This window comes from Vespula pensylvanica, chromosome 22 (genome assembly GCF_014466175.1).
Source record: "Vespula pensylvanica isolate Volc-1 chromosome 22, ASM1446617v1, whole genome shotgun sequence".
Taxonomy (NCBI): Eukaryota; Metazoa; Arthropoda; class Insecta; order Hymenoptera; family Vespidae; genus Vespula; species Vespula pensylvanica.
Genome location: NC_057706.1, coordinates 1,923,628 through 1,942,610, shown reverse-complemented (window position 1 = coordinate 1,942,610; position 18,983 = coordinate 1,923,628). Strand labels below are relative to the sequence as shown.

General features: G+C 36.1%; 1 protein-coding gene across 12 annotated transcripts in view; it reads left to right on the top strand.

The window, feature by feature from the left end:
• The window catches only part of LOC122636535 (growth factor receptor-bound protein 14-like), a 426,705-nt gene that overhangs the window by 261,437 nt on the left and 146,285 nt on the right, over positions 1-18,983 (top strand). For all 12 annotated transcript variants that reach the window (XM_043827858.1, XM_043827854.1, XM_043827857.1 and 9 more), the window contains one exon: positions 14,875-14,904. In XM_043827858.1, coding sequence (XP_043683793.1) covers positions 14,875-14,904 — 30 coding nt within the window. The remainder of the gene's footprint in view (positions 1-14,874; positions 14,905-18,983) is intronic.

Below are 18,983 nucleotides of genomic sequence, written 5' to 3'. Positions count from 1 at the left end.
CCGTTAATGAGCACGCGCGAATCCTACCTAATTCGACTTCTCTCTTCTTTCTCTCTCTTTTTCTCTCGTTGCTTTCCCTCACCTTTACTTTCTTGATTGAAACATTGAAAAGTTATGCTCGGAGATCGTAACTTCTAACAGGGACATAGAAATAGCACGTTTACCTTTACGCGTTCTTTGTTGAAAGAAAGAAAAAAAGAGAGAGAGACAGAGAGAGAGAGAGAGAGAGAGAGAGAGAGAGAGAGAGAGAGAGAGAAAGAACGAACAAAAAGAAAAGGAGAAAGACAAAATAAAAGGAAAGGAGAGAGACGAACAAAGAAAATCGTTGTTCCATAGCGAGCGATAAATCCGTTGAAGTCTGTAAACGAAAAAAAAAAGTAAGAGAGAGAGAGAGAGAGAGAGAGAGAGAGAGGAGAGTAGAGAGGGTGGAAAGGGAGAGGAGTCATCGAATGTTGGAAGGAAGCCAACGAGCAGGTGCAGTCACCTTCGCTTGTGAAACGGAAGCTAGAATAGAACGTGGCTTAGGAAAGTCAAACGCTTCTATACTCGCTGTGAGTGAAGATTAATGAAAGTAATCGAAGAATATAAAATCAGAGAGAGAGAGAGAGAGAGAGAGAGAGAATATATATATATATAGAGAGAGAGAGAGATAGAAAGAGGAAACTTATTTCAAGGCATTAAGATAGTTGCTACATATCTACTTCTCGAAATTCTCGCCAGAGGGAAAAGGAAGGGAGGAAGAAAAATTAGATTTCGGGTAGTTTTAGAAGAGAAAAGGGAACTCAAACGTTCCTACGAAGCTGAACGAATGAACGAATGAACGAAGGAACTTCGTTGTGTCGACGTCGACGTTGACGTTGACGTTGTCGTTGTCGTTGTCGTTGTCGTTGTCGTTGTCGTTGTCGTTGTCGGTCACGGTGGTTTCCCTCGTTAATGAGAAGAGCAACGTTGTTGAAGGAAGATTTTTGGACGAGTTGACGCGTACCATCGTCGTCGGATGTAGTATAACTATCTCTACGTTTCCCCACCCCCATTCTACTATCCTCCCCCATACTAACCATTCTCTACTCATTCTCTTCGTCTACAGCTTTTGTTCTCTTTATTTTTTCTTCTTCTTTTCTGTTTTATCTTTTCCTCTTTTTTTTTTTTTCTTCTTTTTTTTATTTAGCAGTAGGAACAAAGAGAAGTATGTAGAGAGCAGCAGGTAGCCGGTTGAAGACAAATATGATTTTCTCGTTACGTCGTTCGTACGTGTTGGTCCTTTCTTCGTTTTCTCGAATAATTGGAATCGGTCTAAAAAATTACGAACGTCGCTTCCTCCGTTCGGCCATTTTCACCTCGTCGTAACAATTTATTCGCTTCGCGTGAAAAGAAAATGGATAGATAGAAACGAAAGAAAAAGGGAACGATCGCAAATGACTTTTATTACGAATATCTCGTTAACGATATTCTTTTCTTCTTTTTTCTCTCCAAGCGCTTAATAAATTTTACACGCGTTGAGAAAGTTAAAGAAAAAAGAAAAAAAAAAAAAAAAAAAGAGAGATGAGTTAAAGAGAGAAGAATCGATCTTTCGAAAAATATTTTTTTATATTCCATAATACTGATCCATTGAGAATATTAAGTATTATCAATTATTGATATTAAGAAATACATTAAGAATATCGTTCGAAAATTTCGTCCGAAATAGTTTCATAATGCAATTTATGAACTATAGAACGTCTGGATATGATAATTCCTCCAACGTTAAAAAAAGAAAAAAAGAAAAAAGAAAAAAAAAAAGAGAAAAAACTTTTGTCGAGATATCTCGAAGGAAGTGCATAAATGCGAAAAAGAAAACGGTGAAGCATTCCTCGTAAAATAAAAAAGTGGGAGGGAGAGAGGATTATCGTGCCTTGGTTAATTAGCCGTTCACAACTAAAGTTAGTAATGCTTCGAAATTAGCGTAGCAACGCGTTGCTTTACATGTATATATATATTAGACGTGAGAAAGAGAGATCGTAGGATACGAATAAAGAAAGAGAGAGAGAGAGAAAGAGAGAGAGAGAGAAAGAGAGAGAGAGAGAGAGAGAGAGAGAGAGGTAAGTTTGTTAACAAGTTAAAGGATGTCTGTGTGTCGTAGCCATACGCATTATGCGTGTTCCAAGTGCATATCGTTTTCTTTTGTGTTAGTATGATTCGCTCCTTGGAAACGGCAGCTTTCACTTATAGTCAGCGAAGTAGACTGGAAGATGACTTTTCCTTCTTTCTAACTCGCTCGTAATATATGTGTGTGTGTGTGTGTGTGTGTGTACGTGTATAAAATATAATATATATATATATATATATATATATATATATATATGTATATTATCCGGATTCTCTGAAGATGTATTTTTAAATAAAACACAAACATTTCTTAAATATGCATACACACAGGGATGGATACACGCACGCATATATATCTCTGACACGCAACCCAGAGCGCAAAATACGTGCATACATCACACATATCTCACTATTAAAACGACTGGTTAAACACAACACACGCTCTTGAAACTAGGAACGGAGGAACGCGTAATAAAGAAACGGGACCACCCCGTAGCAACAGGAAAGTAACGCTCGAGGGAGTAATGTGCGAGCAAGTATTTTTCTTCTTTTTCGTTCATCTCGAGATGAATGAAAAAGAATCCATGAAAAAAAAAAAAAAAAAAAAAAAAAAATATGATAGAATGTTATTCAGTCAGGAGGATTGGAAGTTTGGGATTGATGATCGAATTATACACAGCAGAAGGATAAACGAAGACAGTCGTCGTTTACCTGTTTATTATTCATCTCTCGCTTTAGATCCTTATCCCTTTTTATTTTCTTTTGATTTTTCTTGTTTTCTTTTTTCTTTTCCTCTGTCTCTTTCTCTCTCTCTCTCTCTCTCTCTCTCTCTCTCTCTCTCTCTCGCTTTATAAAAGCCTGATATAAGAGATCATTTTTAAAACGTGTTTCCACGGGTTTTGAAATAGGAGAAAGAAGAGGAGTAGAAGGAGAAGATAATCGGAGATAAATTTGAGTTAACGATTCGCGGCTCGGAAGGGTTAAAACGGCGATTGCGTCGATATTATCCGGGCGAGTCCTCTCTCTCTCTCTCTCTCTCTTCGTCTCTCTTTCTCTCTCTGTCTATCTATCTATCTATCTATCTATCTATCTCTCTTTCTCTTTTAACGCGAGAACATCGATCCGACGAGCCGAGCAACGTGCGTGCGGTCGCAAGCTATAGAAACTCGCGGAGGGCCGAGGAGGAACTAAAGATAGATTCCGTCGTTGATCGAGCAACACGTAGCGTGTGTGTTCTCGAATGTGTGCGTATGCGCGTCTATCTGTGTGTACGTCATCGTATGTGTATGTGTGTGTGTGTGGGGAGTATGTATCTATGTGATATGGTGTCGCGTCGTCGAACTCGAAACCGATCGCCGTTCTGTGTAGTAGGTACTTACTTACGCTCGATCGACGAATAGAACTTTTTAAAGTTCCGTTTGAAGAAAAGAACTAAGGAGATATGAGGATACGAGCATAGGAAAATAAAGAAAATATTATATATATATATGTGTGTGTGTGTGTGTGTCAGAGAGAGAGAGAGAAACATCGTTATAATACCCTCGACATATGGCACACCTCCCCTGCTTTATGCATTTCGAATGGTTTTCCTTGAAATCGCAGGACTTCCTTTTCCATCCTTTATAAATCACGAACTTTTGGAACACATAGACACACAGACACATACACGCATACGTATATACATGTTTCTTATTTTTATTTGCGTCACGCGTTTACATAATAGGATATACATACATACATACATACATATATATAATATTATATATATATATATATATATATATATATATATATATATATGAAATAAGAAGGAAAACTGTATATGTAGAATGAGAGTGGTGGATATGGGGTTGGGTAAATCGAAGAATAAAGTAACCTATACTTTCTCTCGTACGTTGAAACTATATTTATATTTTAAGAACGTAGGTAAGCGACGTCGTTTTCATCTCGTTTTATTTTATTTTCATTCTATCTTCTTTCTCTCTCTCTCTCTCTCTCTTTCTCTCTCTTTCCTTCTGTCCTTTATTCCTGGCTCTTGAAAGGTACCTCCTGAGGGACGAGTATCTTTCGTTGTTGGCAGAAACAAATTTCCTTCTCCGAGATCGAGCTCTCTCTCTTCGTTTCCCTTGGCACACTCTCCGCGATACTCTCGTCCGATACTCGCCACGAAAGTTTGCGCTTCTTCTTCTTCTTCTTCTTCTTCTTCGTTTTCCTCGTTTTCTTCGTTTTCTTCGTTTTCTTCGTTTTCTTCGTTCTCTTTTCCTGTTTCTTCTTCTTCTTATTTCCCTTGCACCATTTCCTCATGCCTTTCCTACGGCCTTCTATCTCTTCTCGTTACATGAGGGACACGAACCAAAAGATAAACGGATGAATAAAGAAAAAAAAGAAAGAAAAAGAACGAGAAAGAAGAGACTATCGAGTCTCGAAAGTCTCGATGTCAATAGGAAATCGAGTTTCGAGTCCCCGCGATACGTCGACAAAGGAAACTTTAAGCTAAACTCTAAAAGACTCTATTTAGAATTTTCGTTTAAATTAATATCGAATTTTCTTTTCCGTTTTTATCTTTACTCCCATTTCTCTTTCTCTTTTTCTTTGTGTAACGATCGATCTATATATATATATATATGTTCCATCGTATTGTATCGTAAACAACTTTTTCTTACTTTCAATCCACTTTTAAAATCTTTATTAATTCGAATATATGTTAGACTCCATATCATCGTTGAATTCGGATAACTATTTAGAAACGTGATAATTGATATATAAAGTATTATTCGAGTTTTATCCGAATCTTATATTTTGGGTATCCAAGTACTTCGAACGATATCAAAAAAAAAAAAAAAAAAGAAAAAGAAAAAGAAAAGATCTGATTGATTCGCGATCGTATGTTATTTGTATAACACTTTTACCAATATTAGCAATTTTCATTAATCCTGACGGCTAAATTCTTTTCCTTCTATATTCCTCTTATTTACCAGCCTCCTCTATTTACCAATCCAAAATTAAAGATCTTTTCGTAAATCACATGATGCCAAAGTACATATCATTTTTCAAGATCAAGATTTTCATTTATAAACAATGTAGTTTTAGTTAATATACGAGTTTTTTGTGATCCAGGAAAATCAGATTCTTCATTGGCAAAGTTTATAGAATTATAAAAAGTTTCATAGGAAGTATCTTTTTTTCTTTTTTCATTTTTCTTTTTTCTTTCATTTTTTACTTCATTTATTTATTCTCTCACCTTTCTCATTACATATATTATATATAAATATGTAAGTTGTAATTGTTTTTAGAATAATTGTAGTATTAATGCAAACGATATTCTCGTTTCCGATACAATCGTAAATTTTTTAAGATCGCCAACGGATAATTCAATAAAAAGTGTTTTAATTATTTCAAACATTATAAATAATTATGTGTATCTTATAATTAATTAACTAATTAATTATATTTTTGATTTACTCGGGATATCTCTTAGTAACCAAACGAATAGCGATGAACCTGTCAGATGGTATAACAGTTCTAATTAGAAAAAAAAAGAAAAATTAGATAGAAAAAAAAAAAAAAGAAAAGAAAAAGGAAAAAGAAAAAGAAAAACGAAAAATCTAGAAAACTTATTAACAAGATTCAGAAACATTCGATGGGATGATATATTTTTTACCGAAGGAGTTTCAAGAAAAGAAAGAGAAACAAAAAATGTGATCGGTCTGATAAGAAGTACTATATATCTTGCGCACTTTTATTGAACTTTTATATCAGCACTTGCTACTGAGACAATGAAAGAAAGATCTCGTTGGATCTTTTCGAGTTAACGACGATCAAAGACCACTCGGAGTCATAACCTTAACCGAGGACGAAGACGAGGACGAAGACGAGGACGAAGACGAGGACGAAGACGAGGACGAGGACGAGGACGAGGACGAGACGAACACTATCTTTTCTCTCTCTCTTTCTCGTTCTGTTTCTTTCTCTCTGTTTTTTTTTTCTCATTCGTCGTTAGCTCGATTCTCCTTAAACGCGATGGTCTTCATTGTCCTCTCGACATCCGCGTCTGGTTCTCTTATTCTCTTCGTCGTCAAGTTAAAAGAAGAAGTAGAAGAAGAACAAAATTAAAATAAAATAAAAGGAGGAGAGAAAAAAAGAAGTAGTAGTAGTAGTAAAAAGGATCTTGACGTAGTAGTTGAAATACGTTGAAATACTTTTTGGTTAATTGTGTTGGTTGTTGTTGTTGTTGGGTAGTTGTGCTGCATTGTATCGCATTGCGTTGCATCGCGTCGTGTTCGTGTGATTCTGTGTTTCGCTCGAAGAGAAGAAGGCGGTAACGTTTGAAGTCTCTCTACGTTTCTCTATCGTAGAAAGTAAGGATAAGGATTCGTGTCTTTTCCCGCGAACGGATAAGGGCAGCGCGTCAGCGTCTCCTCGATCTCAACATCGTCAGTTTCTCTAGACTTTTCTCTCTCTCTCTCTCTCTCTCTCTCTCTCTCTCTCTCTCTTTTTCTTTCTGTCTATCTTTTTCTTTCTTTCTTCTTCCTCCACAAGTCCGACTTTTGCTCCGGCAATTTTGCTAATGGCGCTTTGCCGTGTATCTTTTCCCTTCTCTCTCTCTCTCTCTCTCTCTCTCTTTTTCCTTATTTCTTTTCTTTTTTCTTTTTTTTTTTCTATTTCTTTTTTTCTTTCTTTCCTTCTTTTCCCTACATTCTAGCCTCCAGAGATTTGCCTCGTTTTCAACGTACCTTGAGAGAAATACTATGCAGTTCTCTCTCTCTCTCTCTCTGTCTCTCGTTCTCTCTCTTTCTTTTTTTTCTCTTTTTCTGTCAACCATAAAAACCACCGAAAGGAGCCAAGAACGGCGAAGAAAAGAAACGGAAAAGATAGAAGTTAAGATACGAAGGAACGAACTCGATGAGTTTTCCCGACGATACGTGGAGAAATTTCTTTTTATTTTTCTTTTCTTTTCTTTTCATATAAATTGTTGTTGCTCCTGTTTTTTTCTTCCCATTTTTTCTTTCTCTTTTTTGTCGATGTCCTTCCTCAACGACAATCGAGTTAACTTTCGTCGTTCCTGTAGTAAAGAAGAAAGACCATTCTTTCTTTTTTCTCTTTCTCTCTCTCTCTTTTTCCCCCTCTTTCTTCCTTTTTTTTTTTAACGAGCCAAACAGACAAACTGAATCGGTTCTGAAAGATCAGAAACGATACGATTCACCGAGTACGACGAACGGTATGGAACGACAGTTATCCATCCAAGTCACGGTCGTAACGACGGACAACGACAATAGCATTATCAAACACGTTTCTACTCGCGGAAATATATTCTAGGTTTATGTGTATACGTATTTATGTACGTGTATGTACGTACGTACAATCTCGGCTATTCTCTCTCGTTCTCTCTTCTCCTTTCTGATCCTAAAGAGAATGACAGAGAAAGAGAGAACACGAGTTAGAGTGTACAAGAGAACGAATGGAACGGAAGGAAGGAAGGAAGAAAAGAAAGAAAGAGTAAAGATAGAGAAAGAAAGAAAGAGAGAGAGAGAGAGAGAGAGAGAGAGAGAGAGAGAGAGAATGTGTGTGTGTGTGTGTATATGTAAGGAAGAGGAGAATAGATAAATTCACTACTACTGTTACTATTGTTGCTACTATTACTACTACTTCTACTACTACTACTACTATTACTACTACTACTACTATTATTACGTAACGACGAAGACTCGATTAGTCTGGTATATTGTCGATCGAAAATGGAAATTCGATCGAGCTAACAGACCAAACGAAAACCGAATGTTTCCATCTCTTTTGCGAAAATAGCTAACGGGTATAGTTGAAAGAGAAGAGAAGAGAAAGAGCATGAGAAAGAGGAAGAGTAGAATATATATTCAATTAATGGATCAAATAACGAGTGATATTATTTTTGTTTATATTATTATCTCCTTTTAATTGTAGATAAACGAGAAAATTTCTCCTCTCTCTCTCTCTCTCTCTCTCTCTCTCTCTCTCTTTTTCTCGTTTTATTATTAGATTTCTCTTAATATAATTATGTGTTTTATTTGATAATAATTATTGAATTATTTAATTACATATAATACGCGAGAGGGAGATTATTATCGATAGGCTTATATCACACCGGCACGAACAAACGGTTCGTTCGATTTTTACGAAAATGAAAAAGAAATAAAAGAGAAATAAATAAATTCGTACGAGTATGCGAGATTATTTCTCGATAATGATAGCCTTTACTTACTCCACGTTATAAAGTATATTTACACGGGTGAAAATAATTATTTTTTATTCATCTTTCATTCTTTTTTTTTTCTTTCTTTCTTTTTTAAATTAACTTCATTATTTATAAAAGAAGATTAATTATTCATGAGCGATTCCTTCTCATCTCTTTCTCTCTCTCTCTCTCTCTCTCTCTCTCTCTTTATCGTGCAAATAATAAGTACAAAGTAGAAACGTTTAACAAAAATAAAAGACAATTACTACAGAAGAATTTCTACTTGGAGTAGATGATCGTTCGTGAAAAAAGATGGTTTTCATTTCTCTCTTTTTTTATATCTCTTTTTTATTTTTTATTATTATTTTATTTTATTTTATTTTATTTTATTTTATTTTATTTTATTTTATTTTATTTTCCCAGTAACGACAATGGGCTGCGAATGGCGTCAATTCCGAGAAACGTTTTTGGTAGATCGTTATCGGTCGATCGTTCTTTTCGCGTTTGGATTGGCGGACTTCAAAGGGGGTAGAAAATACGTAGAGAAGGGGTTGAAGAGAAGGGGGTTGAAAGACAGACAGAGCGAACCGACCGGCACCCCTTGAAGTCCCCGTTGACGTCGTTGAAAAACGATCGAAAAGTATGTCACCCCCGTCGATCGACAGCTGTTACTACTTTTGATTTTCTTTTCGTATCGTCGAAAAGCGATACACTACTCTACTCCAGTTAACCGTGAAACTGAAACTGAAACGAAACGAAACGAAACGAAACGAACGTTCAGAACGTCGATCGAAACGACGAGCTTTTGGAACTCCTCCTCTTTCTCCTCCTCCTCCTCTTCCTCTTCCTCTTCCTCCAACTCGTTTTCCTCTTCCTTTTCTGCTTCCTCCCCTCTTCTTCTTCTTCTCCCTTATTCGTCTTTGTGCGTACGAGCAACGTTGATTTTCCTGAGGGATAAACGACGAGCATGAAATTCGACGCGCATCAGACCGCCCTCCTTTCACTTCGACATCCATGTTTCTCTCCTTTCGGAGTTCCGTTTCACGCGCCGACGATTAGCGCGATTATTAGGGGATGACGGCTGGAACGTATTCGTTTGTTCGTTTATATGTATGTGTGTGGCTCTTTTCAAATAAGAAAAGAGCATTTCCCTATGACGAAGATAATGATCGACGTATCAACCATTTTTCTTTCTTCCCTTTTACATACATACATACGTATATACAGATGTGTATATATTTACATATGGTACATGTATATATTTAGAGATACACTTATACAAATGTGTGTGTGTTTTGTGTGTGTACGTACAAAGCATGTCCCTAACGCAAAAGTGTCGATCAGGATTATCGCGATATTTAAGTGATATTTTCGAAAAATCCAGAGATCCCGTCAATTTTGTTTCTGTTAAGGGAAGGACAATGATCCTCGTCACAAAATTCACCCACTTTTTTTCGGCTTAATCTTCGTCAATGGTAACAAGGGGATAAATTGTGACGTTATCATTCGAACGATCTTTTAATTTTCTTTATGATTGTGCTATTCTATTTCTTTTCTTTCTTTCTTTTTTTTTTTTTTTTTTTTTCTTTTCTTTTCCTTTATCTATATACATTTGAAATCAATCAGAGCGAGAAAAAAATGCATTCCGTATTTCAGAAATTGAAAGCAACTCTTACTTTATTAAACATTCAAAATGTGTATCGCCCGGTTCCTCGGACACGAGTAATAAAATCTTTCCTCGGTGTTACATCGAATATTTTTCAGTAGATCCGATGTAATCTGACGGTATTCTTCGACTACGCTCTGCTGAAGTTATCCTAACGAAGCCGGTTGGGCGGAATACATTTCGGATTTGTAAATATTCTCATGGAAAAAAGGTAGAGAGAAAAAAGAATGAAAAAAGAGAGAAGGGAAAAAAAAATTGCAAAAATCAAATTAATGGATATAAGTCTAGCTCTCGAATAAATCAAAGTACGAAAAGCGTTCTCCGGTCATTTTTATTTTTAATAAAAAGAGCGGACTAATAATTTTGTTACCGAAAGATATACACATTCTCGTTCAATATACACTCGGACGTTACTGCAGAATTTTTTATGTACACCGAGCAAAGATTTTATTATTGCGTCCGTGCTCGGCGATACACATTTTGAATATTTAATAAAGAATAAAAGTTGTTTTCAACCAGAAATTCGAAATGCATATCTTTTTTTTTTTTTTTTCGAGAACTATTGACTCCGAATTTATATATATATATATATATATATATATATATATATATATATAAAAGGAAGAAAATAACACTCATTAAGAGAATTAAAAAATTTTTTATATGATATATTGACTATACTGTTACCATTTAAGACTTTTAAAAATGGTTAAATCCAAAACCGGTGAGAATATACGATGAGGATCCGTCCCAATCTTTTTTTTTTTTCACCTAAAAAAAACAGAAGAAAAAATCACTAGATTTTATAAAAATTCTAGCGTATACATTTTCTTGAGACTCTACGTATAAATAAATGATTTAAATAAATAAATAAAAATCGATCAAGATACCGACCATCTTTTCTCTCTTTTTTTTTCTTTTTTCATCTTTTTCCCTTTCTTCTTTTTTACGTATATTTAATGATAGACAACGCGTATGCCTATACGTATGTACATACATCTATACATACATACATACATGCATACATACATACATGCATATATACGTATACATACAAATAAATAAAAGGATCCATCTTTCGGTACCAGCCATATATTCTTTTTTTCTTTCTATTTTCTTTTTTTTTTTTTTCCTTTTCATCTTTTTTACATATACATATATCTACAGAAATATTCAATACATACGTATGTACAAACATATATATATACATATAAATAAAATTTTTCGATTTCTACGAATATATAACGAACGAGAAAAAAAAAAAAGAAAAAAGATTGCCGTTTTTTTGATATACAAGAGAAAAAAATCTTTTATCTCGAAAAGATTTAAAACAGTACCAATACAAAAAAGAGGACAACACAACAACAACAACAACAACAACAGGAGGAGGAGGAGGAGGAGGAGGAGGAGGAAGAGGAGGAGGAGAAAGGTCTTGGACGACGTTCAGAAAAAGGAACCTTTCGTTCAACTTTCTCCTACCTCACTTCGTTTCACCCCATCCCATCTCATCCCATCCCATCCCATCCCATCCCATCCCATCCCATCCCATCCCATCCCATCCCATACCATCCCATTCGACCTCCTTCCTTTCGCATCTTACGCGTTAGTCGAGGTCAGGAACAAACAAACGACGACGGGCTTCTTACTACACGTGTCGCGCTTTCTTAACATCCGGACCCTTCATTTCGGTCGGATCTTCTTTACCCTCTAAAAAAAGCCCTAAGTCTTTTCAATACCACAGATACACAGAGAAACACACACACACAGAGAGAGAGAGAGAGAGAGAGAGAGAGAGAGAGAGAGATGAATCCTGATTGTTTTGTAGAAGTGACATTTCCATCTGTGAAAATTTTCTTTCTCCCCTTTTTCTCTCTCGAGTATCATACTAATATATTACATCCTCTTCTTTTAGTTGCATTTACGCGTAATAAGATGACATTCGTAGAAAAAGAGAGGTTTCTTTATCCCTCTCTCCCTCTCTCTTTCTTATTGGTAATTGTATCCATAAAGAAAGAAAAGAGAAAAGAAAAAAAGAAAAAAGAAAAAAAAAGAAATGGAAAGTACAAAAAAGAAGGGGGAGCATCGAACCTACTTACACTTACCCACGGATTATATTTTTATTATATCGATGGAAAAAAAGGAGAAGGGGTGTGTACGTGTGTATATGTGTATATGTGTATATTTATACGTATGCGTTTCCTCCTTCGTCTGAATACTTGCTAACTCCGGTACTTTCGACCCTTTTCTCTTTCGTACTTTTTTTTTTTCTTTTTTTTTTTTTTTATACTCTTCCCGCGTTATATTTATGTTGGTCGATCGTTTATACGAGAAGGAGAGAAAGAAAGAAAGAGAGAGAGAGAGAGAGAGAGAGAGAAATTTGCTTCGTTCGTATGTAAATAAATTTCTATTACATTCGACGTGGCAGAACGACGGGCCCGACAACCATAAGGAAGAAGAGAGGGTGGTAGTAGTGTACATATGTAGTGGAGGTGGTAATGGTGGTGGTGATAGTAGTGAAGGTGGAGGTGGTGGTGGTGGTGGTCGTGGTGGTGGTGGTGGTGGTGGTGGTAGAGAAGGAGGAGGAGGGCGTGCATCGTTTTAACTTCGACCGAGGTGGTTCTACGCGCATAGCAACGAGCGGGTTTTAGCACTATAAATAAAAGGCGGATACGCGTTTATCGAAAGAGGAAGAAAGTACGTATTTACGTACGTACGTACGTTCGTACGTAGTATAGTTTTCGCCTGCTCGCCTGCTCGACTTGAAGCTTTTCAACATGTTTTAACATAACAGGGGTGGTTGATCGAAGATCGATTGTTTTCTTTTTTCTTTTTTCAAATATTTTTTTTTTTTTTTTTTTTTACAAACTTTGCGATATAAAGATGTACGGATAAATTTGTACGTAAAAGATTTGAGAATATTTAGATCTATCTAGGAAAAGAGATATTAGATAAGGTTGTTTGATAAGTATCGTTTTACGTTAGCACGGTTGATAATTATTATTTTGGAATTTGTTCGTCTTTAGTAATCGTTTTTTTGTTTCTTCCTTTTTCGCTCGTTTCTTTTCTTTTCTTTTTTTTTTTTTTTTTTTTTTGTCAATTTCGAAGCTTTTAAAAATCTTCGTTTCGATGAAGGACAGATAGAAGAGGGAATTTCGTGAAAAACGTTTTATCAAAAAAGACTACGTCGTCTCCGTCTTCTTTTATAATTGTCTTTAGATTACATAATAATCGATAAAGCTATCACAATAATCCCTTTCAATACTACGAACGGACAAAACGAATGGATCCTTTTATTTCTATCTTTTTTTCTTTTTTTTTTTTTTTTCTATTTTTTTATGCTACTATAACGTCTGTAATATCCTACGCGTTTATCCCATTTTATTAGACAATTCCTTATCGCAGTCTAAGAATCATTGGGAATTTGTCGAATTTCCAAGATTTTCGATGTCTTTCGAGTTCGACTTCGTGGCCGAATAATACCCTTCGGAAGCAAAATATCGTTCGAGAGCGTTTACGAATTCGGAGCACGTTTCCGTCGGGAGATCTTGTGCGTCTCGAAAAAGGTTGCCAGCTCCGGGCACGTTTGTCGCTTATTCGCGGCATTATTTGTACGATGTCCCACTTCGAAAATTCGAATTCGAATGGATCTGAGGGTGGGTAGGGGGATTTAAAAACGTTTGAACATGGGTGCGCTCAAACAGATCGTATTTTTGAGCATGCATATGTTACGCTCGTACATACATATCAGATTTGTATCTTATATATTTCCTACGAAATTATTGTACATTAAAATAATACTATTTAGAAACGATTGTCTTCGTTTTCTTTTTTTTTCTTTTTTTTTTTTTTTATCAATCAAGTTTATTTTCAATTTTGAATTTATTACTAAAGAAAACTCGAAACGTTGATAGAGTATAGATAACTACGTTTACGTGTACGAATAGTTGCATCCATTTAGTGCATCGTTTTGCAACGGATAAAATTGGTTTTTCTTTTTTGTCTATTTTTCTTTTCTTTCTTCTAATTTCCACGTAGTAGAGGAAAAAAAATGTCGTTTGGAATTTAGTATATTTTCTACTGGGAAAAATATTGCCAGGAGTATCGCGTGGTTAAACGTCCCGTTGTACTTTACTTCCTGAAATAATAGAAAAATTCCGTTCGTGCGTTAAAGTTCCGAAACGAACGAGACTCGATCGTTAAAGTCTAGAGAGAAGAGAGAGGGAGATGGGTGGATGGGTGGGTGAATGGAGGATGGAGGGAGGTAAGTGGAAATGAGAAGAAACTGACCACAGACAATTTCGATTCATTTTGACAATTTTCTTTTCGGATCCATCCGCGTTAATAAGCGATTTATTTCTTGCATCGTGTCTGTCTTTTTCTTTTCTTTATATATTATATTTTTTCTTTTTCTTTTATTTTTCTTTTTATTATATTATACTTTTTCTTATATATATATATATTTTTTTATACAAATAGATCGTAAATAGATAAACGATAGTTGGTTGGTATGTTAGCGTTAAGAACGTTCGTTTTTTTCTTTTTTTATTTTTTTATTTTTTTATTTTTTTTTTTCGTTTTTTATAGAAATATCCTCCAAATATACATCAGACGTTAGACAAATTGTAATCGAACGATATTCGATTATTTTCAATCAGCCGTGTTTGGAGGACCTTTTTTTATAGATACTTTTTTTAAGAGACTTCGCTGCGACTTCTGAATTAATAATACCTTTCCATTTTTTAAACGATTCCTTCTTCCTTCTCCTTTCTTTCCTTTTCTGTTCTTTTCTTTTCTTTTTTCAGTTTCTCTTTTTTTTTAGTCTTTCTTTTTTTTTCTTTTAAATTTCTATTCGTGAAAACAATCAACGTCACGCTACTTAACGTTTGGCTCATTATTATTTTTTCTGTTGTTACAGATTAGCGGAACGTTCCCGAAACGTCCATCGGTGAGTGTAAAATGATTCTCTCTTGAAAATATAACGCGATATTTGATAAGGACAAAGGTTCACATTCGATTATCCTACGAAATGTCACTTTATTCCGATAGGATTTTACTTAGGATAATAAGTTATGTATATAAAAAAAAAACAAATTATCTATATCGATCGGCATATCATAAAATTCATTATATTCGTATATCGAATATTCTTACATTCATATAAAATATAAAAAAGAAGGAAAAAAAAATATATATATATACATATATATCACAATCGTTTTTTGCGCCGGTTAGTAACACGTCGTATATTCGCGGACGGGAGAGACGAATTTGAAAATCGAATCGATGTTTGTGAATGCCAGAATGGAAATCGATTTGACTCGTCTCTTTTTGGTTCACATACTTCACGAATAAGGAAGAAGAGAGAAATGATGGATTCGTGCAATGGTTCTCATGTAAATCTAACATACCCGATTTGGTATCTTTCTAAAGAAAAGAAATAAAAGATGAAAAGATATTTAACCATCGAGGGGAGAAAAAATATACACACACACCATAGATATCACACATATACATACACATATATATATACGTTATCATTTTCGATGGATAGTAGATATGTATGGTATAGAAACAAAACAAATACCGATGGTAACACGTGATGATGGCGGTAGCAGTGTGCCGGTGGACGCGCGTATTCCGCAGTTCGCGAATTATTGCCTCGATAAATTTACGATGAAAACGTTAGCGTAGGTAGCTGAAGCGTCATTTCGCGTCCCATCGACGCGGCTCATAATCTAATATCGCACCGGGGGTTTCCGCCGAAAATTTGATGGATTTACGCGCGCTCTACACCGCCGCCATTGCCGCCACTGTGCTGCCACTGCCGCCGGGCGAGAACGTAAAATTTTCAATCTTCCTTTTCATCGCATTATTTTCGCGCTTTCCATCTATATAAGCGATGCTTGTGAAAAAGGAAAAAAAAAGAAAAAAAAAAATTAGAATCGCTCGTGCGTTGCTTCATAACGCACTGATGTATTATATATACGTAAGTGTGTATGTATATAGATATTTATGTTTGCTCTGTGTGTACGTGTGTGTGTGTATATATATATGTGTGAGTTTGCATTCGTTTGTGTGTATATACGAGCTCGTGTACGAGTAGAAAGTGTAACACCAGAGAGGAGAGAGAGAGAGAGAGAGAGAGAGAGAGAGAGAGAGAGAAGCCTCTGTTGCTAGGCGGTTGAATTGCAGTCTTCTCTCTCTCTCTCTCTCTCTATCTCTATCTCTCTGTCCGTATCTCTCTATTTCTCTGTCTCTCTCTATCTCTATCTATCCATCTATCTATTTATCTACGTCTATCACTATCTGATTCTTGGAAAATCAAATTCTCTTTGTAGAATACGATCGAAACGGTCAAAATAATCAACCATTTTATATTCGACTTTATCCTACCACTTTTCGTTCAGCCGTGTCGTCGATTAACGTTCGAATAACGAATATTCTAATCCCTATAACACCTTCTACTTTACGAGAAACTAACGAACGATATACTACCTTCGATCAAAACGACGATACCAAAAATTCAGCGAGATAGATTAGATTAGACTCGACATCGAGAAACGAAGATGAAAATTCGAAGATGGAGAACGATGGATCGATAGATAGAAAAGGAAAAAGAAAGATGGATAGATAGCGAAAGGAAGAGGAAGAAAAGGAAGAAGGGGAAAAAAAAAGTATAAATGGATAGGACAAGCGTGAGGTATGAACGGAACCATTCGGTCTACGAAAATCATTTGGAATTGTTGTAGACGATAAAGCAAAAATAAAGAAAGAACAAATAAAGAGAGAAGAAGGGAAAGGGGAAGAAGGAAAGAGAAAATAGAAAAACAAGTAGAAAAAAGAAGGAAGGAAGAAATTTTTCTCTCTCTCTTTCTAAAAGAGAGAGAGAAAAAAAAAGAACGGGAGTAAATTCGATCGTAATTTCGTGAATGTAAAAGAGAGAAAACAGGAGAGGGAGAGAGAGAGAGAGAGAGAGAGAGAGAGAGAGAGAAAGAGCAAGAGAGAGATAGAGATAGAAAGAGAGAACACGATGATGATGAATCGATCGATGAAACGGAGTGCGCGCACGCGTCGCTATCCTGTGTAGCTATCCCCTAGGCAGACCTAGCCAACCCTCGACCACCCCTATCTCTCTCCCTCTCTCTCTCTTCTCCCTTAGTGGTTGGTTACACGCGCGCGCGCACCCTCGCGCGCACGACCGCGTACGTTCGGCGATCAGGTGGACTAACGATTAAATCGCCTTGCTATCCGGGATTTCATTTTCTTGATTGCCCTATCGCCGGCTCTCTCGGTTCTCTCTCTCTCTTTTTTTTTCTCTCTCTATCTATCTCTCTCTCTCTCTTTCTCTTTTTCGGGTCTCTCTTTCTACTGCTACGTATCTTGCTCTCTCGTAGTAGTCTCGACGACTCTCAGAATCGTTTTACATCGGTTTTATAGCCGAGCGTGCGGCATTAAGAGGATGTTAATATTTGATTTGTCGGTTGCCGGGTGGAAGAGCGCATGCGTTTCGCGCTTGTTCTCTCTCTCTCTCTCTCTTTCTCTCTCTTTCTCTCTCTTTCTCTCTCTATCTCTTTCTTTCTCTCTCTCTCTCTCTCTCTCTCTCTCTCTCGTCTCTCTCTTTGCTCTCTACTCTTACGTCTTGCGTCCCACTTGCCGTAAACCGCTCTTTAAGCTCCACTGCTACGATGATATAGTTCGTTCCCGATAACTCGCGAACCGAGGGAAAAAAAAGAAGAATGGAAAGGGAAAATAAGTAAAAAAAGGAAAAAAGGAAAACACACACACACACACACAGAAACACACGTACACATACATTGAGAAAAAGAAAAATTCCGCGTTTCTACCGTGGCATCGCGACAAAGTTCGTCGAACCCTTTCTCTCGTCGTAATCCAAACCCGGGCCTTCTTCGATATCTCTCGTTGAAAATATTAAAAAAAGAAAAAAAGGAAGGAAGAAGGGAAGAAAAAAAATGAGAGAGGAAGAGGATGAAGAACGTGTTACCAGCGACGAGAAATTATCGATACTGTTTCTTTTTTTATCTTTTTTTTTTTTTTATCTTTCTTCTCTTTGTTTTCTTTTTCTTTCTAATTTTTTTTTTTTTTACCTGATCCTTTTTCCAGTTTCGTACTACGCACTCGTTTAGCTTTTTCTTTTATCTTTTTTTTTTTGTCTTTCTTTTCTCGAGCTTTCATTTTTAATTGTATATACTACGTGAATCGTGAAATCGAAAAATCCAACATTAACGACGTTGCGTTCTAGTCGGCATCGTTTATCACAAAGAATACAACACGATACGAATACCTGTGTAAATCGTTATCGATGAACGAAAGGAATTAACCGTACTACAGCTTATACACGCTCCATAAGAGACTATATTAAAACCATCGCGCGATTTAACTTTCCCCGTAAAAATGGCAATAATATAAAGTCCAACGATAAGCGAGATTATCATTGTACGTGGTCATTTTTTTCTTATACACTTATAAAGAAAGTTTTTCGTATAGTTTAGTATATCCTCTTTTAATTTTTCCTTTCTATATTCTTCTCTCTCTCTCTCTCTCTCTCTCTCTCTCTCTCTGCCCCTCTCCCAACTTTCCCTCCTTCTTCTTTTTAATCTCTTCTCAATTAATAAATCGTACGACGATTTATTTTCTCGTAGATCGATGTTATGTCGATCTAAAAAATAAAAAAAAAAAAAAAACAGATAAAAAGAGAAGGAAACAAAAAGAATAAAAAATAGAAAGAAAAAAGAAGAGAAAAAGAATTGCAGATAGAGCTATCTGGATGGGTATCGTAGATTCTCGTCGGTATTTTCGATAGTGAGAGCCCATTTCCTCGTGAGCGATATGGGGTAGGAGGGAGGAGGGGAAAAAAGGGTGGGAGGTACACAGTGGACCTTTTTCACCGATCTCGATAACATCTCCCTCTCTTTTTTTCTCTCCCTTTATTTCTCTCTCTCTCTCTCTCTCTCTCTCCTCTCTCTCTCTCTCTCTCTCTCTCTCTCCTTCTCTCTCTTTCTCTCT